Source organism: Vitis riparia, chromosome 7 (genome assembly GCF_004353265.1).
Source record: "Vitis riparia cultivar Riparia Gloire de Montpellier isolate 1030 chromosome 7, EGFV_Vit.rip_1.0, whole genome shotgun sequence".
Classification (NCBI taxonomy): Eukaryota; Viridiplantae; Streptophyta; class Magnoliopsida; order Vitales; family Vitaceae; genus Vitis; species Vitis riparia.
Window position 1 is genome coordinate 9,011,595 of NC_048437.1, and position 25,885 is coordinate 9,037,479.

At 34.1% G+C, this 25,885-nt stretch overlaps 2 protein-coding genes across 2 annotated transcripts; one reads left to right on the forward strand and one right to left on the reverse strand.

The window, feature by feature from the left end:
* Window positions 1–877: 877 nt before the first annotated feature.
* LOC117918807 (phosphoglycolate phosphatase 1A, chloroplastic-like) lies at window positions 878–12,385 on the reverse strand. The gene is made up of 11 exons (XM_034835705.1): window positions 12,105–12,385; window positions 10,636–10,703; window positions 10,318–10,410; window positions 10,165–10,236; window positions 9,339–9,410; window positions 8,131–8,190; window positions 7,889–7,941; window positions 4,537–4,634; window positions 2,376–2,475; window positions 1,349–1,452; window positions 878–1,259 (listed from the first exon to the last, which is right to left on the reverse strand). The coding sequence occupies exons 1-11, from the start codon at window positions 12,364–12,366 to the stop codon at window positions 1,153–1,155; spliced, it is 1,089 nt and encodes a 362-aa protein (XP_034691596.1). The 5' UTR covers window positions 12,367–12,385; the 3' UTR covers window positions 878–1,152.
* A 1,345-nt stretch (window positions 12,386–13,730) lies between these two features.
* LOC117919263 (INO80 complex subunit D-like) lies at window positions 13,731–18,031 on the forward strand. Its single transcript, XM_034836399.1, has 3 exons — window positions 13,731–14,247; window positions 17,011–17,429; window positions 17,706–18,031. Exons 1-2 carry the CDS (start codon window positions 13,787–13,789, stop codon window positions 17,273–17,275), a joined length of 726 nt encoding a protein of 241 aa, XP_034692290.1. The 5' UTR covers window positions 13,731–13,786; the 3' UTR covers window positions 17,276–17,429; window positions 17,706–18,031.
* The last annotated feature ends 7,854 nt before the right edge of the window (window positions 18,032–25,885 follow it).

Consider the following 25,885-nt stretch of genomic DNA (forward strand, 5'->3'; position numbering starts at 1 on the left):
TCTGTGGAGTGGGATATATAATACGTCCATAGGATGTCGTCAACTTCCATAACTCCAATTTAGCAATAGGATTTGGCTTGCCTCTTACTAAACATAGGACCCACTGCTCATGCCCTTTTTAGTCTAGGCTCTAACCATTGAGAATATAAAGAATATGCTTCAAGAACTTTTGCATTCTACATAACCATATTTTCACAGAGAATAAATATGTAAAACCGTTTTTCATACTTGAATTATGAGACAAAACTTTAGTCTTGGAAACAATTAAAAACTATTTTTTAAATATATTTAAAAAAAAATAATTATTATTTTAAAAAGATTGAAAAAGAAACCCTTAATTTCCCCACTAACAAAAGAAAAATCAACTTAATTGTGATATCAAGTATCATCCAATAAATTAGTCAAATATTTTTATTTAACAAGTAAACAGATTAAATATCGAGATCTCTTTAATTGTAATAAATACATTATAAATTATTTTTTTTAAGAAATTAATTTGAAAAATTATAATGAACGTTTTCAATTTGTGTGGCGAAAATGATTTCATTATTTTCTACTTTGGTATCACCTCACTGGTTTCTTTGTTTTTCATTCAATGATCTAGATTTGATCATATGATTTACAGACCTAGATTTTGAGCTCAGTATAATATCCATTCCCCAAGGCTTAGATGCTTTTAACATTATTACTAGTTATTTAATATAATTATAAAGGACAACTCATCATATATATGCGTAAAGAAACTTAAAAAGAAGACAAAGAGGTGTAGGCAGATGTGTGTGTAATTTTATAGGCTGCCTGGGATCTGCTTCATGGGGTAACTAGAAAGATGCAAGGGGACATGGAGAGTGCAGGAATCTTATAACCATTTTAACAATTTCAAGATTCCACATTCTCTTCTCCTTTTTTTCCCACCTTCCAAACAAGGATGAATGTTTGTGGGATATATCATATATTTCTTCTTGAGTTTCAGAAGCTAATGCATACATCTGCCTGCCATTTTTTTCATGTTCACTTCTTATGACATTGTCAATCAAAAAATACATGGACATTTGAATGGGGTTTTATAGCTATGCAGTTATATTGGATGAGATACAAATTATAGACGGTCCCTAGGGACGATATTATAAAAATGTTGACATGGGCGACTGTTTATACAGTTGCAGCTTTGAGGGAGAGAAAATCTGAGATCTTGCTGGTGTAAAAATCTGGTTGTATGGAGTTGTTGGGGCTTTGAAGCATTGACAATGAGGTAACACCTACAAAGAGAAAAGGAAGACCTGTAGTAGATGATACATGAAGCAAAGTGAAGTTAGAAAGGGGACAGACATGTTAAGTAATTAGTTACCTGAGAGAACGAGTAGTGTTTTGCAACCCCCATTTTGTCCAAACAAAATATCAGTGTCCAATCTATCCCCAACCATGCAAATTTGTGACTTGAGAATGCCAAACCTGGTGTTGGTTAAACCGATAAGACTAGTATCAAAGAGAAAATCCATAGAATCTGATTCGTTTATGTTGGAGCATGATATAACAGCTTAAGCTTTTAGGAAAATTAATAGCTTAACAGGATACCATAACCGAGTTAACTATAGGTCTCGTGTTCAAGTTCTCCACTATTTACTTATTTATGGTAAGAGAGTGGGTTTTGATGGTAGGTATCTAAGTACAACACTTTCTGTTAGGTAGGCATCTAGGCAACAAGTACAAAGTTGAGAGAATGATCCTGTTAACCATTTTTTATGGTAGGTCTCAGGTTCAAGTCCTCCCACATGCATTTTACTAATATGGATTATCTGAGGAAGCTAGGTACACCATGTGCAAGTGAATGCCTTCAGAAACTTCTTCAGAACAGTGCCTTTGAAGCCCTACAGCACAGGGTTAGGGTACTGGTCCTACTGAAGCCCTATGACACAGGGTTAGGACACTGGTCCAACTGAAGCCTTAATGAGGATACTATCTGTTTTCTTTTGTTATAATTGCATGTATGTTTATTGGAATATGTGTGCAAACATTAATGGGGTCATCAAAGTTGCAGGTAGAAATCTAAATTACTTTGTTTGATCTGACCAACTTTGCTAATATATTATCTAATTATCGAAACACCTTAACCTATTCATGATTTGACATTAGTACTTTTCTTTTTTACCTTTTTTTTATTTGTATGTGTTGGTTAGATGCTTACCATCAAAATCCTCTCTCTTACTATAATGTTTCCCTTATTTTTAATCATGTACAAGGCACAACAAATTACTGGAGAAAATGCATGATTAATTAGCAGCCATAATGAGTGCAGAGATCAAAGTGGATGCATGATCTGGGCGATAATGAGCATCTGAAGAACAGAGAAGAAGTACAGAATTTCAGAGACTTACTTATTTGCTAGGTAGTCCATCATAAAAGTTGAGGGCTTTCCCACAACCAGGGGCTCACGTTGAGTAGATCCAGCAAGGGCACCAACCATAGAACCACCGCCTGAAATCAACTAGACATTATAGTGCTTTTTGGTAAAGAATAGAATGAAAATATAATAGAATGTCAATAAATCATGTCAAGGTGAGTTTTCTCTGAAAATGAATTCTCTTTTGTTTGCAGCAAATACCCTATTTCATAAATCAGAGTTTTGGCATAATCTTGGTAAAGAAAACTCAGTAATGCATTCTAACAATCTTGACAATAAACTCTAAGCCTAGTTCCAAGAATTGCGGCACCAAAGCATAATTTCAGTAATGTCTTTGCAGTAAATGGTTTTGAAGGTGTGTAATGAAACAATATTTTAGATCCATAAAGCATCATTGACACGTTACCTTAGCTATTCATTCCCCTGATGCAAAATAAATGGGCACTAGTTCTAAGTATAGCAAAAGATAAGGAAATAAAATCCAGACCAAACTACCAAAACACAAGAAATATAGAACAATGAATAATGGTATACCCAACAGATCAGATATATTGAGTATCAAGTAGAGCAAACCAGAACTTGAGAAAAACAGAAAAGCAAACAGTGAGCCACTCCAATAACCAAGTGCTCATTTAGATACAGTTCCTGTTTTTTGTTTTTACAAATAAAAATAGTTATAACTTCTATATAAAATATAGTAACTCTTATATAAAAAGAGCATGAACTTACCTTATGGCTTTAAAAATGAATTTAAAATTTTTTAAATTTGAGGTAGCGAAAGTTTTTTAACATCTCAATTTTTTTTAAAATAGTTTTTAAAAGTTATTATCTTTTTAAAGTAAAATTCAAAGAGTTTTTGAATTTTACATAAAGGTTACTATCATTTTCTGTTTTTAAAAATAGAAAACAAGAAGTATATCCAAGTGATGCTTAAGTTAATTGGTTCCATAAGAAAGTTCACATTAAATTACCACTTACTCAAAAGCTTCTGCGGAAACTAGTACTTCACATGGCATCAAAGTCTTAGTTCTATAGAAGATTCGGAGAGGAAGTGGTAGTTTAACATGGTATGAAAGTTTCAATTTCTGAAGGTTCAACCTTCTAAAGAAAACTTTGTTTCCTCATTTGTTTGTCAGTGTTGGTTGTTTGATCCAAAAGCTTGGTTCTTAGAGGGTTTCATTTCTATCTATTTCCACCTCTATTTCTTTAACTAAGTTGGTTGCTTGACCCAGTTAGGATTTTGAATCCAAAATATATTAGTAATTCTGTAACTAATTCTTATTGAATTCCATGTAATGACATGCCCAACTCAATCAATGCCCTTTCATTTGGAAGGCTAATTCAAGATACCATGCATCTTAGAAGTTTGTCAAGCATCAGAGAAATGGTAAGCGACTTAAAGACCTTACACAATTTTGCTTTATAAATAGTAGACAACTCTTAATAGTTTTTGAGGCAGCAACCTGAAATTCCTACTTTGCCACATTGACTTTTGACCTTGCTACATCAAGATGTCATGAAGTGAAATTATGTTCAATCTGAAAACCATTGGAAGTTTGGTTGCTCTATCCGTGCATTAAGACTCACCTAGCATGGCACTTTTGCCCAGAAACTCAAATTCCTGCCTAGACATCCTCAACCCGTCTACACATGACTGAATCTCAAATAGAAACCAAATTAAATTTCACAGTCAGGCAATTAAAAGGCAGTACATGTCATGTAATTCAATGCTGAGAAAGATAACAAACAACCAGGTAATATTTCACTTGATAGTCCGAGAAAGTGAAAGGCAACATTTTATTTAGTTAATACAGTATGAATCATTGGCTTTGTCAGGCAGTAGGCAACATGCTTAAGCGTTAGAAAATTATATTTTAATAATTCCTCTGATCTCATCTATGTAATTATTAAGGCTTCTATAACATTTGGAATGTAGTTTTACCAACATTATGTGGTCAAAAGCCAGTAAGCTAGACTGTATTTGAAATCTAGGTTATTATATAGCAAGCACTATAAATTCACCATTGCAACAGCAGCTTTTTCTCCTTATGTTATGAAACAAATCCAATTATCTTCATAGAAGTGGGAAATGATTTTATCAAATACAAAAAAGTAAAGGGAGGAGAGAAGTAAACCTGCCCATTCTTGAGCATCTGTAAGATGAGTGACAGCATCACGATTTGTAGCAATGAAAAGACACCCAGGGTTTTCACGTATGCATAGTGTTCCATACCTTCATTAAGAGAAGAATAAGAAGAAAAAAATGTGATTATTTTTTTTGATAGATAAACGCATAGAAATATATTAGAAAAGGGCAAGAAAGGCAACCCAGAGTATACAGGGAGTATACAAACATCACCTACAAAAAACCGGAAACAAAAAAGACAAACCCTTACCAGCCCTCAACAAGAACCCAACCAGTCCACAAAATTAAACAAAGAAAAGGGACCTTCAACTATGGAAGCATTAGCCCAAAGTAAAAGATTACAAATGAAGGAATTTTTCAACCTTTGAAGAGATAGGACCTCATTATAAAAAACTATCCTATTTCTTTCCTTCCATACCATCCAAAATAAGCAAAGAGGAGCTGCCCGCCAAACCTTACTATGCTTCTTATCCTTAAAGGGAGCATGCCAACCTAAAAGAGTGTCTCTAACCGATAACGGGAGGACCCAATTAACACCAAATAGGGAGAACAAGAGGTCCCACAAAACCTTCGCCTTAGAACAGTGAATAAGGATGTGATTTATCATCTCTTCTTCATCACAACACAAGGAGCACCTGTTAGCTAAATTCCAGCCCCTCCTCTTTAGTTGGTCTTGAGTGAGCACCTTCCCCCAAGAAGCTTCCCAAGCAAAGAAGCCCACCTTGGAAGGAACAAACGTACTCCAAATAATTCTCCATGGAAACGGGGCTGCACTGCTATGGTCCAGAAAATTGAAACAGGATTTTACAGAGAAAATCCCATCTTTCATCTCATTCCACACCATCCTATCCTCCAAACCAGCATTCAGCCTCTTTCCTTGAATGATCAGAAGGAGTCTCTCCACCTCCTCCACTTCCCAATCATTGAAAGGTCTAAGGAAGCGGGGGTTCCACCCACCCACTTCCCCCGTTGAATCTCAACAGCCCGCAACCCTCGCGTCTTTAGAAACCGCTAAATCAAACAAAGAGGGATAGGCCTCACAAAGAGGAGTGTTCCCGCACCAAGTGTCTTTCCAAAACCTCACCCTTTTACCATCCCCCACCGAAAAAGAAACATTATTAAGCAACAACAGTCCTTCCTTGCTGATTTCTTTCCATAGCCCCACCCCAAATCCCTCCCTACTCCCGCAAGTGCTCCAACCTCCTCTATCAACCCCAAACTTCGTGCCAATTATAAGCTTCCAATAGGAATCCCTTTCAACCGCAAACCGCCAACTCCATTTGCATAGAAGGGCCCTATTAAGAGTAGAGAGGTCTCTAATCCCCAACCCACCCTTCTTCTTATGAGAACAAACAATGCCCCATTTTATTAGGTGGATCTTCTTCTCCATCGCTCCCCCTCCCCAAAGGAAATCCCTTTGAATCTTCTCAAGTCTTAATTTAACCACTCTTGGTATACGCATTAAGGACATGAGGTAGGTTGGCATACTCACCAAAGTGCTCCGAATGAGAGTGATTCTTCCACCCTTGGAAATGAATTGTCTCTTCCATAAGGCAAGTCTCTTGCGCATCCTCTCTTCCATTCCGTCCCAAACCGTCACCGACTTATGTGGAGCACCCAAAGGGAGCCCCAAATAGGTAGAAGGGAGAGATCCCACCTTGCAGCCCAGTTCAGCAGCTAGTAAATCCGCGTTCTCCACTCTACCCACCGGCAAAATTTCACTTTTATTCAGATTAATGCGCAATCCGGAAGTGGCTTCAAACCACAAGAGTAACCAACTTAAAAAAGCCATTTGCTCTTGGGAATCCTCGCAGAAGACCAGCGTATCATCAGCGAATAGCAGGTGTGAGACTTGAATTCCTGCTCCTTCCCTTCCCCTAACCCAACAGCCTGTAAGATAACCCCCTCTCACTGCCCTATTAATGAGGCTAGTCAAAGCCTCCATTCCTAAAACAAAAAGATAAGGGGATAGGGGGTCCCCTTGCCTTAACCCCCTAGAGCTTCGGAAAAAACCGGTTGGAGAGCCGTTAATCAAAACAGAAAACGACGCAGTGGATAAATACCATTTGATCCACCCAGCCCATTTCTCCCCAAAGCCCATTTTTTGCATCACTGACAGCAAAAAATCCCAATTGATACGATCGTAGGCCTTCTCTAAATCCAATTTACAAAGCACCCCACTTTCCTTCCTCTTCAGCAAGGAGTCTATAACCTTGTTGGCTATTAACGCTGCGTCAAGAATCTGCCTACCTTCAACAAATGCATTTTGGGTAATAGAAACCACTTTTCCCACAACCTTTTTCAATCTATTGGCTAAGACCTTTGCAAGCAGCTTGTAGAGGCTTCCCACCAAGCTGATGGGTCTAAAATCCCAGGGCACCAGTTGTGTCTAGGATAAGATTATAGCTTTAGAGGAAAAAAAAATGTTTTTTTTTATCATTTACTGTAGCAGTGATTCTTTAAGAATAAGTCAGGAAGATAATACATAGAATGACAAAATGGCCTGATTTTCAACATTTCCAGATGGTCCCTGTGAAATTGGCAGTGATTCTTTGACAATAATTGGGAAAATTGGCATGTAATCTAAGCCCCTTCCAAAACAAAGTTTAAAAAAGCATGTCTTTTCAATTATTGAATACTGTTATCATGCTGTGATATTAAAAGGTTATATGCTTTTGATTTGACTTGTTCCATTAGTCTTAAGTTAAGATATTAGCCAAACATGTAGTAGTAGATAAGGTTTCACATCCCAACTTGAAGTCATGGAAAGAATTACTAGGATCAAGATTGATGGTGATTGCGAAAAGTAGAGAAATGGGCTACCTACCATGAGAGCCGCTACAGACAAGGCTACCTGGGCTGGGGCCACCTAGAGTGAGAGCTACTGAGGCTGTCGGCAAGGGAAACATGGTGGTCTATTACAATCTTAAAGAGTTGCATGCCTTTGATTTGACGGTTACCATCAGTTTTAGGGCTTTTGATGTTTTTTTCAAGGTTCAAAATGAATCCTTTTCATGGAAGAACATTTACTTGGAAAAGGCAAACTAGGATTACAAAAAGGTTTGAGAGGGTTAGAGATATTTAAAGAGAGTTTGATTTTGGTTTTTGAGATATTTTGTACATCCTTTTATCAGTACTTTTTGTACAGTGGAGGAGTATAGTCTTACTTTGATAAGATTTTGTACTTTATGGGAATGACCTCTCATCCTTCTCTTCAACTTTACAACTATCAATATATATTTTGTTTCTGATATATATATATATATATATATATATATATATATAAAAGGTTGCCCAGAAAATGAAACAAAAAAACATGAACTGAAAACCACAGAACTTACTGAATTTTATAGTAGTTGAAATAACGATCAAACCCGACCACAACAGCACCAACCTAAATGAAAAAGAACTAACTTCTTGAGTATAATTAAGATATGAAACCATCAGAACTTGTATATAGTCAATTTAAAGTTCCAGAAGAGAATACACAAATGATAAATAATTAACAGAGTTTTTAGTGTTTTTTTAAGTCCCCAAAAACCTGAATTCAAACTATTAGAAGCAAGAAAGACTAGAAGTATACATTCTCATCATGCTCCATCAGAAACCCAGGCTTTAGCTCTATCTTTTTTCCACCATCTTCCTGTAGAAAACAAAAACATTACACATAATAAAAGTACTCCTGTCTTGGTCATAGTAGGCTAGCCAATATCAAGTGAGATGTTTTTGCCAGTCTAATTTCTAACTAAATGAATATGGAACATCATTACTAGCCAGGAAATTGTTTGTGCGTTTGATTTTTCAGGCACACACATAATGCATACAGCAAAAGAGATTTGGTAGTGGTGGTGGAAGAGAGAGAAAGACTGTTTTACACACATATAGTGAGGAGTTGACTGCATTGTCAGCCTCATTATATGTCAATGACCACCAGAGCTTGTCCACACACATCACACATGGGGGGTTAGTGAGACTGATCTCACCACGAGGGAGATCATTGATATCTTGAAACCAGAAAGTGGGTTACTGATGTTACAACAAAAAACAAGGGAGTTTTATGAAATTGAACCTCAATAATATAATAAATAATGAACTTTTTCTTTTACACCATTCACCACGACAATCATTGCTTTGCTTTCTAGTTCTTTTGTCATTCATTCATTTCCCCTTGTCAATTGGCTCACTCAGCAAACATTTTTTAACTCCATAAAGAATTTTTCCCATCATTGTTTATTCTTTTCAAGTTGATCAGTATTCTCTGGGTACATAGCACTCCAAAAGGATGTCTCTAGTTTAGACACACAACTTCAGTTCTGTCCATTATAAGATGGAGATAGCCAACAGCCATTTCACAACTGGACATGAGTCCTACCACATTTTATGTGTTTGTCACAATGAACTAGCATATTTCTCTAGCATGAACATATGTGGACGTAGCTTTGCAAGAATTCTTCCATGGAAATAAGCAAAGAATATTCTAAAATTTTTAGTCAAAAAAAAAAAAAAAAAAGAACTTGGAGAGAATCTTCTTCAGAAAACCACTTCTTTGGACTTTGGAGTCAGTCCATTATGTATCATATAAATTTGTCCTGTTAAGATTATGTGAAGAGCTTCACCCAAACAACCATATTTCAGACTCAGGCAAACCAGTACAGAGCTTGATCCTAGTAATATAAACAAAAACTGCTGGGAGAGAAATTACGCCTACTAATAGCAATGTGTTTGTAAGTTATGCTGAATAAAAAAGGACACTTCACGCCATTATGCAAAAGTGGCAGGAACTATGCATACCGGTCCTCCAAGGTACTCAAATCCAGCAAGCTCAAGCTCCTTCAGAATGCCATCCTCACCGATCACATAAACCTACAAAATGACCAGCTAAAAGTTTAGTCCTTTTTCATCTACATTCCATGATCACATCTGCAGAGATATAGAAGGGAGTAGAACATCAGAGCAATTTAAAAAGCAGAAGAAGAAGAGGAAGAAGAAGATGATGATGATATTGTTATATGATATCATACATAAAAAAATAATATAGCCACAAAACTTAAAAAGTAGTTGAAACTCTAAGAAGCTAATTCAGGGTACTTAAGTTTGTGTAGGAAGAAAAGATAAACAGGAGAACACAAGAAGAAACAGTGTGTGAGAGGAATATTTAGTCATTACATGAAACTATACAAACAGTTAGTATTACCTTTATGTAAAGCTTAATTCTCAGAAAGTGAATTCTCATTTTTATGCAGACTACTAGAAGATCTAAATTCTTATGTTTCTTAATATGATTATTCTTACTTTTTGTCGATCGTCTAGTTCTACACAAGCAAATTAAGTTCTAGGATTTACACAAAAAAAAAAACCTAGTATATTCACCAAAAACAACCCAATATTATAATATATCCAATTTATTTGGCAGGTAAAATGAACTTGAGCACATAGATAATAAAATAATACTGCTAAGACTGAAGTTTTAGGATAAATTTGAAGCACAAGCTAAGGCAATAGATGGCTTATAATGAAAAGCATGAATTCCAAAAATTTATCAGGCATAGTGAATTGGATCCAACATTGCTGGTTCAATTTTTACTATTCATCAGGGGAACAAGTTCACCATAATTACCTTTTTATCTTTTGGGAAGTTAATTGATTTCAGATAAGCAGCAGCAGCAAAAGATGATGCGAAAATTTCCTCCTGTAACAATTCATTAGTAGCTTGAAGTACTGGTTCACAAAGTTTAGTGAATATAGAAAGGAAAAAAATTAATGAACTAACCTCACTGACACTAAGACCAAGTGTCTCAAATTTTTTCCCATACTGTTTCCTGGACTTTGTTGAGTTGTTGGTAACAAAAACTAACCTCTTTCCCTGAAATCATGGCAACAAAACAATGCAATTGTGTCCCTATTTTGAGGTGATTCCTATTGTCAAAGACAAAAGGATTGCTACAAGACCATAGTCATTTCAAAGTTAAGCCGAAACAAATACACATGCACACAATCACACACAAAAATACATATGCATAAATTAAAAAAAAAATACATAATTAGATTATATGCATATCCAAATGCATATGGGTCTACAGTCACATACCCTTGACCGAAGCATATCAAGAGTTTCTGGGACTCCATCTATCAGACTATCCCCTTTCCATATGACTCCTGCAAAATATTATTTAATAATCATAAAAATCTTTTATTAGATCATTTTTATAAACATGAACCCTCCCTTCCATGCCCACCCCCTTAATACAAGAGAGAAATGCAAACTTACATTTGATAACCTGAACTCAAACTTTCAGGACATCAATTATTAAAATCTGATTCCCAGTAAAAGAAAATGGTAAACTATTCAAGCTTCATTTTGCAGCATTCTAAGAATTGCCTTTTATTGAAAACCTTGGCACTGATGACACAGTTCAGAAAGCAACAATAGCATTGTAGAGAAGTATGTAGAAACAACCAAATGGGCTGCATTGAGGTGTCAAAATATTTACTCTTAAATTCAATAGTTCCCTTCATGTTCCAATTAGAGCATGCACTCATTAAATTGGCAATCTTCATTCATTTATTTACTTTATTGTCTGGGAACAAATGCCATTACAGCCTGGTTTGGACCACAATTAAGGAATGTCAGAGGAGACTTTGAGAACAGACAAAGCTACCTCCAATACACCCTATTCCGTCTACACCCAAAAATTATGCTGCATGCTTGTGATATTAGCCATAGTTGTTTAGTTGTTCACAGGGCTCATTAGTCTAAAACTATAATTTTTCCCCATCATAAGAAAATAATGGAAAATGATTTGTTCGCCAGAGAAACTCTTGGGGTTTGCCTCTCCAACACTAATCACCAAGCAAGATTAAGAACCCCTTTGCTAGTGATTCTAGGGAGTGCTTTTAATATTTTTAAAAATGTTAGAAACACTTTCTAGAATCACTCACAATAATTTATATACCACAACGTGATCTTATCTGCCACCAATACCTTATGTAACCGATGCATAGCACAGGGGCCCTTGATTTTACAAATGAAATGCAACCCACGTCATTGAGTCTACCAAAACAATTTGTGAAGTCCATTCACTATGAGAAGCCTTTTTTTGCCTATCCAATCCTCCCAACACTTGTTTGGGTAAATGTGTTTGTAGTTTGAAGTCCAACTTAAAAATAAAAAAATAAAAATCCTGGAAATTCCCTAATGAAAGCATTCAATAAAAACAACAAAATACACACAAAATCAACCACCCCCCACCCACGAAAAAAAAAAAAAATCCAATAAAGAAAGATACTACTTAATCGACAAAGAAGACAAACCAAATGCCAATATCAGTAGGAACATTGTTCCCATAAATCAGTGTTTAAAGCTCATTTCTGAGGTGTTTACCAAGACCCCGAAAAAACCCCAGAAGAAATCATTCAAGAAAACAACAAAACATTCAAAAAATCAAAATCGAAGACACCCAAAATAAAGTAAAACACAAATCAATCAACCCAACAAAGCGAAAAAACAACACATCCACCAAAAAGGCAAAAACCAACACAAACACGCTGAACTCTCACCGTCACAGTCGAAGATAAAGGTCTCGACGGAGTCGATGAGCTCATCGGCGTTCTGGAGGGGCTGGGCGGAGGCTCTGACGGGGAAAGTGGCGGCCATTCTGGGCTTAGGAGCGGTGGCGGCACGCCATCCGAAATTCAGGGGCGTGGGTGAAAAGGTTTTGGGGGAGAGGGATGAGAAATTGAAATAAGGGGAAGTTGTGGGGAGAAAGTGGGAAAAAGCAGAGAGTGTCGCTCTGCTGCTGTGGCTGCTGCAGCTGAGCATGGTTTTCAGGTGGTTGGTCTTTCTGTTCATTTGCAGTTGGGGTTTTCATGAGTTGGGTTTGTGCTGACGTGGCAATTTCAGTGGACACTATTTCTTTATCCAATCCTTTTTTTTTTCTTTTCAACTTTTTTTCTTCAAAATTATTCCTTTTCCTTTTTACCAACATGTCTTTTTTGGGAATTGATTTTACTTTTGATTCTTTCATAATTAAAATAATAAACATTATGAAGGAAAATGTAAGGGCATGTTTGGGAACATATTTGAAAACAGTTTTTAAAAATAATTTTTAAAATTCAAAAAAATAAAATTTTATTTAAATATGAAAAATAGTTTTTTCTACTTATTTTCTATGAGATATTATATATATACATATGTTTATATGGTAAAAAAATTTAAAATATTATTTATTTTTACCATTATTATTTATGATATTATAAAAAAAATTACAAGCACTTCAAATTTGTTGTCATGAGTTTATATAACTTATTTTCTAAATTAAAAATTGTTTTATATTCTTAAAAATAAAAAATAAAAATAAATTAAAGAATATTTATTAGAATTAAAATTTGTTTGATAATATTTTTAAAATTTTATTTTTTAAAATAATTCTTATAAAATTGAAAATACTTCGTAAAAACAGTTTTCATGAAAATTCATTTTGTCTACTAAATCAATATTTTCTCTTCTCATAATATTCGACAAATATGCATATAAAAACATAATTTATTTTGAATGATTGACCTTTAATCACATCGTGATTATATATATATATATATTTTTTTTATTTAACTTGAATTAACCATTGATCAATTTGTGCCTCACGGGCCTACTTGTTTGCCAATTTGGGTCACATCATTCATTTCTGTTAATGTTTTTGTACTTGTAATCTTTTCAAAAGTACCAAACTTTTCCAATGTTATTTCTAGTGCTTTTCGTTTTCTAGGAATTGTATCATTGAGCTAATAAGTCTATCATGCTTAATTGAGAGCCTTTTTTTTGGGACTTTTATATAATTTTTTTTTGTTATAATCTCTTATTAGTATTTATCATTCGAAAAAATGGTATTTATTATTAATCACTAATAAACCACACTTTTATAGCAATAATAAAGAATTAAATAATTAAATACTTTATAAAAATTATAAATAATATTAATATTTTAAATTAAAAGAGAGAATAATTCTAGCTCATTATCACTTTAATCATTAAAAAAACCTATATTTTTTGTATGATAATAATTATAATTGGTGGGAAATTTAAATTAAATATTTAAAAAAATTAAAATTAAAAAAATATATATATTCGAAATATTGACACCGCCCATCTTTGGTAACTTTCTTTCTATAAAGTGCACTCGCGACACAGAGGATCACGACTGCGCACAGGCCACAACCACCACCGTCGACTCACTGAGTCAACCATGCCCGAGTCCAACGCAACTCCGTCCACGGCGGCGGACGTCTCCGACGCCCCCTCCGACGCGGTCCTCTCGAGCTCCAGGTACCTCACACGGCAGGAGGTGATACGACGTCGTTCTCGCAGAGTGAAGCAGCTTTCGAAGTGCTACAGAGCTCACTACTGGTCTCTGATGCAGGAGCTGAAAATCAGGTACAGAGAGTACTACTGGAAGTACGGTAGGAGCGCGTTCCAGGAGGATGAGAAGCGGGAGGGTGAGGGTGTTGAGGGGACTGGGGAGAATCTCAACGGTCATGGGAAGCTAGGGTTAGGGTTAGGGATTGGGGAGAATGGGTTTGATGTGAAGCGATGTGCGGTTTCGGGGTGTAAATCGAAGGCCATGGCGTTGACGAGGTTCTGTCACCCTCACATATTGTCTGATTCGAAGCAGAAGCTGTACAAGGGCTGTTCCTTTGTGATCAAGAGGTTTGGATTATTTCATTTTTTTTGTTTGGTAGGTTAGAAAATTGGGGGAAGTCATGGAAAGGAAAATACAGGAGAAGAAAAATCTTGGGTTTTTTTGTCTTCTTTAAAACGAAATTGCTTGTTTTTGTTTTGGTTTTTTTCATTATTTGTTTGGTTGACGAGAAAATAGAGGGAAGGAACACTGAACCTGTGTGTGTTTTGTGTTTTTTTTGGTCTAAAACAATGAAACACTCACCGGAACTAACGTGAATATCGGTAATTAAGAGGTTTTGCTTATTTGAACTTTTTGTCAAGATGTTTAGTCACCGAGGAAATTGGGGCATTTTTGGCTTTTAATTATTTTCTACAAGAATGAAAAACTTGGCTTAAGTAGCTCAAAGATTTGCTTGCTTGTTTGCTTAGAGGAATGATAGAAAAGAACACTGTTGTCTGATTGTCATGAAGATGGTTTTGGGTTCTTTAGTCTTTTTCTCTGTAATTTGTATGTTCGGAACGGAATTTGGAATGGACTGTCATTGCTATAGGGAGAAACAGACAAACCTTTTTCTCAGCCTTTAATCTCAGAAGTTCTTTAATGGTTGTGAAAACCTTAATTAATGATTTCGTGTGGGTTCAAACTTCAAACTAGGGTAAGGATTGGCATATCCTCTGTTTCTAGTCCATAAAAATACCCAAGATAATATAAAGACTAGCATCTGCACCCTTGACGCTAAAATTGCTAATTACCATTTGCAACACAAAATCCTTACCAAATATGTGTTAGTTCTTTGAGGGATTTGAGGGTTTAATTGAGATGGATATGTTTTGTTGTTTTTGAACCTTAAATTTCCACCAGAAGGTGCACACAAGACGTAATTTTAAAGATGTTCCAACCTGTGAGTTTTATAGTTTTAAGCCTCATCAATATTTATAGTGGAACTAGCTCCTATCAGGGAAAAAACAGTTTGCAAACAGCACACCCATGCTGAATTCTGTTATACACCCAGCTCTAAGTTTAGGGTCCTTTTTCTTTTCACTTTGATTTGAATTTTAGATTCACCCGGAAAATTAAAAAGCTCACAGTAGAGTTTTTGCTATTCTACTTCTGATGTACTCCTGTATCTTATTACATATAGCATTACCAGAGACCACCTATCAGGAAAAAATAAAAAAATAGCAGTAACAGAGACCAACCCAACTTGCATACCATGCAACTGAAGAGTCAAAGATTAAATAGATTATGCTATCCAGCCCCTCTTGGTAAATCCAACCAACTTGTTGACTATGAATTTGGAAAATTAAGATCAACCACATGATTAATTGCTCTCAACATGCCAGTGGTTGATGATTGTCTTTCATCCTAATTATTACCAGAGTTGAGCATTTTATTCTGATGGATACTCTTATTCTTTGTGGCAAGGACACTGCTTTTATAGCACTGCCATTTTTGTTAGATTCAGTAGCATTTATGCTCATTAGACGATGTTCTGGGCAACCTGTGTTGGAGTTGATTTGTTTGTTTGAGGTCTCTATATTGGATGTCTTGTACTTTTATTGGACCAAACTCCATGCCTATGTGTGCATAGATTGTTTCTATCATGGGGGTGCATTAGGCCAAAATCTTATCACAGTTCTGCCATCCACCGTTGAGCTATAAGAAATAGTCTCTTGATTCCGTCACCCTAATATACTGAGTGATCAGTTTGAGTTATCTTCCCAGTTTGTATGTCAATCCAAGTGTTTTTTCCCCTACCTCTGTCCTAGGAACTTTCTGTTCACCTTCCAAACCATTAAGCACTGGCATAGCTTTTTTTTTTTTGTCTTACTGAGTTGATACTCCTTTAATTATAAGCCTTTTCTCGTTGCAAATCCTTCCACACAGGCACTGAGATATCATCCAGGTGAAAGTCATTTGAGCAACATGAGGGTCCTCTATAATCTCTGAAAATTATACCTGTTGCATACATGGTGTTTCCACTGTTGAGAACTCTGAAACTAGGCTTAGTCCAGTCATAGGAAGAGGGGTGAAGGAGAAAGGCTTGTATATTTTGTAACTTATCTTTGGAGAAGGATCTCGAAATAGTTGAATAAAGTATAAAGTTTCTAAAAATCTAAAAACAGTGCTAGGTGCTTTCTGATCCCCAAAAGGTTTGAAGGATCGTGAGTTACATAGACATGATTGTTGGATTGCTAATAGTTTGTGGGCCTTACTTTTATTTTTATTATTTTTTTATGGTGTTTCATAGGTTCTTGCCCCTTTTAGTGAATGAAGTGCTGTTGGGCTGGCATGGTAGTTTTGTTGCTAAAAGAAATCATGTAGTGTGGAGGAAGGTCCTAATCCTATTAATTATCTTTTGGTCTGGTGTTTATGGAGGAAGCTTAACTGGAGGATTTGAAAGGATGGAGCAGGGGGATCTGAAGCTGAAAATATTTTACTCAAATCTTTATTTTAGTGGAAGGCCTCTATGAGCATGAGAGGCTTTATTTTCTAGATGTTATTGCTTGGGGTGGGTTTATGGGAGGTTCCAAATTCAAGTCCCAATGCGGACAGAAGAAAAAGGAAAAAAAATAAATAAAAAAAGTTGGGGAGCCATGAGCTTTTTTGTAGTTTTGTGTCTTTTCTCTTGTTTCTGCTGTTGTTGTCTTGGGGATTGGTGTTCCTTTTATATATCCAATATATATTTTTTGTTCAGTTTTAGAAAGCATTTTGTTCAATATTTGCTGTGGTGGGTATCTTCTGTGTATTATAAATTTCCTCCTAATTCTGTGATTGCTCCTATTCAGTGTTCAGGCAGGACCTGTTCTTTGTGGGAAGCCAATACTAAGATCCACTGTTCCTTCTCTCTGCCCTATTCATTTTCAAAAGGCTGAAAGACAGGTCAATAATGCCCTGAAAAAGGCAGGTCTTAATGCTGCTTCATCAAGTAAGCTTGCTCCCAAGTTCCATGTCATAGTTGCAGAATATGCCCGTCAAATCCAAACCAAAAGAAGAGCTGCACAAAGAGCATCTGTAAATAAAGTTGAGATTAAAGAGGAGACAGGATGTTGAGTAAAGATTTTGTGTGTAAAGAATGTTAACCATTGGTGAAGCAGGCAGATGCCATGATCTTGAGCTATGAGGTCTCTGATTGGATGGTGCAAGATGAAGATTTGGATGGGTCATGAGACTTGTGGTTCGAGCATCAGCTCTGTGCTTACTGAAGGTGCCTAATTCCTTCATGTGTTTTTCGCTTATATGTCACTCTTGTCTTGATATATAATGCTATTTGCTTTTCCTCATTGCTTCGAAATTATAACCTTTGCAAGCTCATGTGCACACACTTATCCCTGTTCATAATCTTTCTTACTCCTACGTTCGCTATCTTGAAGTATTTCTTAAGGTGGCTCTATGTACATGATATCCCACAAAACAATGCTTTCCATTTCATCTTGATATAGCAGTTGTACTCTTATATTCTGTCTCCCAAATCATTTTTCAGGCGGTGGAAACTGGGACAAGATGCATGGACTCAGCTTGTGGGCTTATACAACATATTGGGATGAATCATAATGGAATGGTGTGCATGAACAAAGTGGTTCATGCACCCTCCTGTGGGAGGTTGAAATATTTGTTATTTTTAAGCATCCATATTGGAATTCTGAACATGATGATTTAGCATGAGTTTTTACTAAGAAACCCAATTTAACTTTAAAACTTGTTTGGGTACTTGAAACCATGCAATTACATATTTGTTGATACACTGACATCTCTATCAAATTATCTTCCTATGTACATGGGTTGTGCCCCCTTTTGCTTGGCACTCTATAATCATTTTCCTTGCCTATACAAAAAAAAGAAAGAAAGACATCTCCATCAAATTATTTTTGAACAGTTTGACATTGATATGGCATCCAGTAGCTATAAAATATTTAAAATGTGTTGATATTTTTTAATGTAAGATTGACATCAATATTTCCACTGATATTAATTTCAATATCCAAATTTTATTCATTGTTCAAATACGGACACGCACATGCATATGTATGTATGAAATTCATCCTTTCCCCACTGTAGGTTTTTACCTTTGTTGGAACCTTGAACCTTTGTTTATTTCTCTGTTGAGATTAATCTATACAGGAAGGTGGGTTTACATTGGCATTTCATCTAGAGGATTCACTGCTAGATTTGTACTAGTGTGGAAGATTCTAGAGATGGTCATAAAATGGCAAAGTATGGACAAACTGCAACTAACCCCAAGAGGGGCTTCTTTGTGACTGTTGTAGTACATTCTTCTAGAAGCATCCAGGTTAGTGTGGAGTTCTCCAAAGATAAGTTACTGTGGACTTGTCTAGACTATGGAGTATTTACTCTTGAAAGCTTTACTGGATATTTTTCACAGAGATTATTTGAAAGAGTTCCAATAAATATGGGTGATGGCTCCATTTGGCCAGGAGAGCAAGAGATATAAGCTCCTAGCCATTGTTTATAGAATACAGCATATGCACTGCTTCAAACTCAGGAGTGTGTTCATCCTTGCTCTTTATAAGCTGCTTAGTTTTAATGTATGGGGCAACCTAACTTAGCAATGGCAAGAAGACTTGGGTTGGCTAAAAGCCATTTTTATACGTCAAAGTTTTATTTTGTTCCTCTGGAGGTATTTTTGAACAGAAGTCTCTTTATATCTTTAGCAGCTGAGCAAAAAAGTTGTGCTAATTTGGAAATCTTGTTTTAATGAGCTTCTCCAGCTGGTGGAGGTACGATAGCGTGGTATGATTCTAGTCTAACTTGTGATTGTAAAGACTTTTGGGCTGTAGGCCTAAAGCCCTTGTCCTAATATATCATTAACTCAGTTGGATATAAGACCAATGTTTTAAAATGCTAAAGGTGGTCTTGAGGTATTTTGTCTAAATGAGGTGAGGGGTGAGCCTTTAGGCAGAATGAGGGGTCAGCCTCAACTTAAACAAATAAATATTTAAAAAAAAAAAATACTAATATAATTATTAGAAAATTGAATAATGAAAAAGACATAAACTTCATAATAATAAAATTAATTATTTTTCATTGTCAGTTTCTAATTTAGTTCTTTTTTTTCTTAAAATTTAGCTTTTTCTCACGAGTTTATCTAATAGTTTTCAACATTACTAATATTATCATTAATAGGATCCTCTAAGGAATGTAATCATATCCAATTGTTATATTATATTATCCATTGGTGTTACTATCTATCCATCTTTCTTCTTCGTCCATCAAGTGTAGTGGTATCTTTTTTTATCTATCACTAATTAGATTTTATTTGAGATCAACCACTAAGATGGTCACCAATTCCCTTATTCTTCTCAATCTCTCTTTTTCTCTTTTATTTAAAATGTTAATTGGAAGTCAATTGAGTCCTAATTTTGTAAAAGGTTTAACCAATAAAGGACCCAATACAAAACTCAAGAAATTTATATCAAAAGTCCATAAAAGCATGGATAATAGAACCTACTAAAACTTATTGAATATTGATACTTAAGTCTCTTATAAAACATACACTGAAAGCCCATAAAGGGCAAAAACTTTTTGGATATTTAAGGCTTAGGCCTCAACAGCTTTGAGGCTACAACCTCAAAGCTATAAGCCTCGATAAGGTGAGGCTTAAGCCTCAAGGCTAATTTGTAGAGCCTTGCTTTAAGGTGAGCCTTGCATTAATTGGACACTCGGGTTCATGGTTCTCAAATGGAATACTGAGGAGTCGAATGCTTATACAATTTTCTCTCTGTTATTGTCAGTATCTCTATGACACTCTCCTAAGGTTGAGCTTGGATAGGAGGTTCTTGAACTCGGACACTATTTCAAGTATCATATGTCTTTGAAGTATAACATAGTTTATCTTAACATATGTAAGGATTTTGTGGTTATTGTTTCTAATCTTGAGAGGTCTAAATAATTGTCCAAATGATACACTCTAGCAAATGGTATAAGTTCTCAGCCATGGTGGCTTTGCTTGGGCTTTCCATTGCATTGTAGTGGGTTTCAGCTGTATAACTTACATTGCTAGGACTCTTTCCATTCTTCTTTTGGCTAAAAACAGAAAATTCTGTCCCTTATCATAAAAACTTCTCTGTAATAGTATTGTTAGGCTAGGTGGTGTCAGCTTATCTCTTGGGTTTGGCCTGAGTTTGCCTTCAAAACAAGTGGATCATTTGGTGAAATGAAATCTGCCACAGAGCTGGTGGGTAACTGTAACTGATGTTATAGGGTTTAGGGTATGAATCATCAAAACTAAAGAACTCAAAGAGGCATTCGCTCGGGTTGATGATGCTAGGTCCAATTCTTAGTGTTGGATTAGAAGTTGACCCTTTAGATAGAAAGACCTTTTCATTAGAGGGTTAATGCTTTACTAGCTAGGCTAATGTCAAAACACCAATCAAAAATGGGGGCCTCATGCTTGTCACTTTGAAGATGTTACACCGTCTGTGAGAGAGCAATTCATCAAAGTCTGTTATGCATCTAGATAAGTACCTGGTAACCATTGTTTGGCATCGTTGCACTTGGTTCAAATCAGTTCAAGTTTGAATTTAATGGGGCCCTCTTTCAGCCCCAACCCCCATATTTATGGTTTGCTCCTACCCGTAAGCCAAAAGGTCAAAGGTCTGAGTTACCTAGCCCTAGCTGAAGTGCAACCCACCCATTGCCATATGTGTCTCTTCCAACTTATTTTCCTTCATGAAGTTGGTAGAACTCTCCTATCAATCGATCCCTGTAAATTAGTTTCCCTTTTGGAACTTTGACTGACCTGATTGAAATGATATACTCCTATCTTTTTCCTTATGTAGTCCGTAGGAGTAGCTGAGAAACATTTGTCTCAGTGTACTTATCCATTTATTTATTTTAGACCGATTTCCCCTTACATGTCACATTAGTCTTGACTCTTTGGATGTCCCACACCACACCCATCAACTAAAATTGTTGCTCTTTATGAAGCTCCCTGTTCATCTCTCCCGGACCGACAACGGATTATTATGGCTGAATTAGTTTAAGATCTGTCTGCATGACTGCATCCTAATTTAGTCGCACTTTATAAGGGTATTTGCTTGATCTATTTGGGTTCTGTTGTTCCTTGTATGGTAACCGGTACTGCTCTATTCCCCACGCCCACCCATTTCATTTCTTGCCATATTTGTTACCTTGTATCAAATTCACTTTGTTCTTTGCTTGCTCTTGTGCTACAGTACTTGATCAGACCATTGATTTTCCTTCTGCATCAGTTTCTAATTCCCATAAGAGTTTTAAGGTAAGGAGAAATTGTCAACTTCGTGTTTCTCATTGATGGGCTTAGCTTCGTTACTAAAGAATTTGTACAAATTTTGGTTGTAGATTCAATTTGGAGGGCCCCAATGGCCTACTCGTTCAATGCCCTGCCAACCCCATTAAATGGTAATAAGTTTATTGGTTAGGACATGGTTGGACTCGCCTCCCATTCATCAATGTTGTTGCCCGACATTATTCATCCATCCGCTCAACTCAAAAGCTATTCAGGTTCCGTCTGATTCCGAAATCATTCTATTTTTCATTTTCTGAAAATGATTTTGATTAAAAATTTATTTTTTTGGAAAATAAAATGTATATTGCATTTGTTTATTATTTATTATTTATTATGTTTTTATTTTAAAATGGCATCATAAAATATTTTATTTAAAATGAATTAGTTTCTAATATAAAATATATTTATTTATAATAATTTATAGTTTAATAAATAAACAAAATAGTTATTCGTAGTTTAAAAGTCAATATTTGATTTTAAATATATATGAGATTATATTTTATTTGTATTGATATTTTGTTTATAATATTTATATTCTTTTAATGTTTGACTTTATTCCATTCTTTGTTGCTAACATTTTAAAAAATTGTTTTTACCTTTTTGTTTTGAAGAAAATTTTGAAAGATTAAGAGTTTGTTTAGTAACTGTTTTCCAAAAATAGTTTTATTCTCTAAAATAAGAAAAATAGAAAATATAGTATTTTCAAAAAATATGTTTTAATTGTTTTCAGTTGTTTTTTTATGATTGATTTAAAAAATAATTAAACAAATATATAGAATGATTAAAAATAAAGAAATAAATAAATATAAAATTAACTTTAAAATATATTTAAAAATTTTCTACACAGATTTTTGTTATAAAAGAATAGTATTTAAAAATTATTTTCAAAAATTGTTTTAGAACTAATTTAAAAAACAGTTACCAAATTTTTACTTTTTGTCATTTTTCTTATGCTAAATTTCTCATAAAATAATTATAGAAAGGCACTATTCAAACATATTTTTTATTTTCATTTGTTTTATTTCAAAATAAAAACAAAAACTTCAATATTCATTGAAGTCCTACCTTAATATTCTAAACCTTCCACTACAAAAATTGTTTTCTTAGGTTTGAAAAATTAAAGTGAATTAGTTGAGTTGATGAACCATCCATGTCCTTTTCACCAAGCACCACAATCCTTAAATGGTGGGATCACAATCTACCCCAACCTAAATGTAAATCAATGGCATCATTTACGAGTAGCTCACATTTTAAACACTCTCAATTCAAATATGTCGACATCTAATAGTTGAAAACATTCATCTACGAGTATCGTAAAAGATTGCTTAATTATTTTTTTTAAGCTTTTGATAATTTTTGTTGCGAAAAAAACAATGTTTTATGTGTCATTATTTTTATTGAATATCACTATTTTTATCACTTATTTATATGATAAAGGAGGATGAAATATTCAAATATGATAAACAATAATAAATATAAAAAATTCAATGACACGCGTATAATATATATATAATGTAATGTATTATTTCTACTTCAAGTCTTGTTTGGATATATTTTTTTATTATATATATATATATATATATATATAAATTTATATTTGTAAATTTATATGTGATATAAAAAAGTTATTATTTTTTAGTATTTGATATAATACATTTATATATTTATTAAATTATGACAATAAATGAAAATAAAGTGGAGAGGAAGATGTAGGTTGGCAACCCTTTCTGAAGTGAATGCAGTGCAGCAAAAGAGAAGGGACCATTAACTTGAATGCGAGAAGGGTGATTGATCTATCAATCTACACGTGTCCTTCTTGAAAGGGACCAGATTCTATGGGGTAGGTTAAGGATTAATGTGGGTGCCTGTAGCATGAAAGTGAAAGGAATTTTGGGTCACCAAGGCGCCTCCCATAAAAATATATCTTTTAGGTCCTTTTAAAACCAATATTTAGCATCCTCTATCCGGTCACGTGAGTCTCCTATCATCCTCCCACAAAAATAAAATTTTAATTAATAATTAAAATTTCAGTTCAAAAATAAAACTATAATTACTAATTGGGATTTCGACTAAAAAATGAAGCTTCAATCGGTAATTGAAACTTTATTTTTTAGCTAAAATTTTAATTGATAAATAAAATTTTGGGTTAGAAAAACAAAATCATAATGGTTTTTTTTTTTTTATTTCCAAATTTATTAAACCCACCAATGTGTAAGCTAGTTCAAAAGGGAGTTGCTTATGGGCCACGTCTTTCTTCACGCTTGGGTATGAAGCATCCACGTTTGGGTATGAAGCATCCCGTGAAGGATATGATATACATTGTGTGACCCAAAAATTACTAATTTAAGCTTTTAAAAAAATTGGTGTATCGATGATTCTAATTGTTGAATCAAACAATAATAATAATAGTTTTTAGTAAAAAAAAAAATTATATTCTTTGTTATGAAATAACAATGGACGAAGTAAGGGTGATATCTGCTTTTTAATGGAAAGAGATTACAATATGAAATATAAATAAATTTTATTAAAAGATAAAATTCAATAATCTTTAAATAAAAACTTTATAATATCTTTAATAATATTTGATGTCCAAGTTGTAAATTCTATTTTACAAATATTTTCCTCAATTAAGCAATTTTTTTTCTATAAATATGATGATATTTAGAAATATTTAATCTCCAAGTTAACTTTCAAATATCCTACATTAAACATGATAATGTTGCTATAGGCCCCAATGACCTTATTCCCACAATTAAGGCCACCAAATTGGATTTGGCCCTATAAATAATGTACTTGAAAAGTTGCTTTCAGTCTATTTCTCCTTAAATTTTCTTATTTTTTTGGGTAATAGAAACCAATAGAGAAAACTTGTATTCAACTTTGAGTCACTCTTACTTTCAACAAAATCTTCAAATTATAATATTTTTAGGAAACTTTAACCTTCAAATATTAAAAAACGTATTTATCCCAAATCCTTTTCATAGCTAAATAATATGTTATTGTATTTTTATTTATTTATAAATGTGATGATAATTATAAACATTTAATTTAACTTAAATTCTAAACATTCTTAATTAATATTCTAATAGAATTATGAATGCCCATCTTTTAATATAACAATTTATCACTATTATAAAGTCACTTTTTTTTTCCATTGATTAACATGTCATCTTAAAACCATGTATTCATAGCAATTAATGATATATACATTGCGTAAATATCTTTTATTGTTCTATTTTAAAACTGCAACATTTTAACTTAATTTGAAACAATAATTATTGAAGACTTTAGCTTGTTAGAAGTTATTAATATATTTAGTTATTACATTAGAATTATTTTCAAGAGAATTCATAATGAGAAATCTTAAATTTTCTTTTCTTTTCTTTTCTTTTCTTTTTTTCCCCTTTGAATCATTTTTAGATTTCAATATGGTATTAGAGCAAAATTGATATTTAAAGAAACTTTTAATTTGTGATATCATGGAATAGAGTTTAATCTCATACATTGCTTTCATATGATCTGTTTGATCATGAAATTCTTTTTTCGTCATATTTGATTGTGGGATATCGTAATAGGTGATCACATCGTTTTTTTCCTATTTGATCCTGGTATTTGGTTTTCTTCTATTCGTATCTGCTTTCTCTTGTTTGGTTGTTATTTGTTGTTTATTCATCATGGTTGAGATGGTTCCCTTCAATCTATTAGTGTGAAATTGGATTGAAAAAAACAAAATTGTTAGTGTTGGTTTTATGTGATAAACTTTTTTTCTAGAGAGGGCAAAAAGATATGAGGTTATATTATTGACATTCTATGCAAACCTATGAATGAAAAAGATGAAGAATATGTAAAATAATTAGATGTTTGTAAAGTAAGCAATTAAAAAATTATCACTTGGATCAACTCTGTTGATAATTTGAAGTTGTTGTAATTATATTTCAAGTGGAATGGTCCTCCAAGTAATATTTAGACAAGTAATATTAATATAAATTGGATCTAGATATAAATAAATAAAGAAACAAAGGTAAGTTGTTTATCAATTTATTTATGTTTATCTTTATTGTAATAACAATAAAGGATACAAGTCCTCATTCATGGGCATAAAATTTCTAAATTTGAGGATACCTTTTTCTCTAGAAACAAGCCTTGATTGGTGAAACTTTGGTTTGATTGATTGACTAGTCCTTGAGTATTAAATGTGTTATAGGTGAATGTTGATCCTTTTTGAGCTTTGATTGACCCTTGATCGAGAAAGGTGAAGCTTTGATAGGGAATGCAAACTTTATAGAAGAGAAAGAGTTTTCTAGAACCAAGATAGAAACTTGACCAGGAAAGGATAATTGTTTGAACTAGTTCCCAACTGGTTGAGCCAATTTAGG

Coding starts and splice junctions, on each gene's coding strand:
- LOC117918807 (XM_034835705.1), bottom strand. CDS start 12,366: ATGCTCAGCTGCAGCAGCCACAGCAGCAGAGCGACACTCTCTGCTTTT. Junction 9,411..10,164: donor ACTTCCCAAAAGATAAAAAG/GTAATTATGGTG, acceptor GTCATTTTGTAG/GTTTATGTGATCGGTGAGGA. Junction 7,942..8,130: donor TGATGGAGCATGATGAGAAT/GTATACTTCTAG, acceptor TTTTTCATTTAG/GTTGGTGCTGTTGTGGTCGG.
- LOC117919263 (XM_034836399.1), top strand. CDS start 13,787: ATGCCCGAGTCCAACGCAACTCCGTCCACGGCGGCGGACGTCTCCGAC. Junction 14,248..17,010: donor TGTTCCTTTGTGATCAAGAG/GTTTGGATTATT, acceptor GCTCCTATTCAG/TGTTCAGGCAGGACCTGTTC.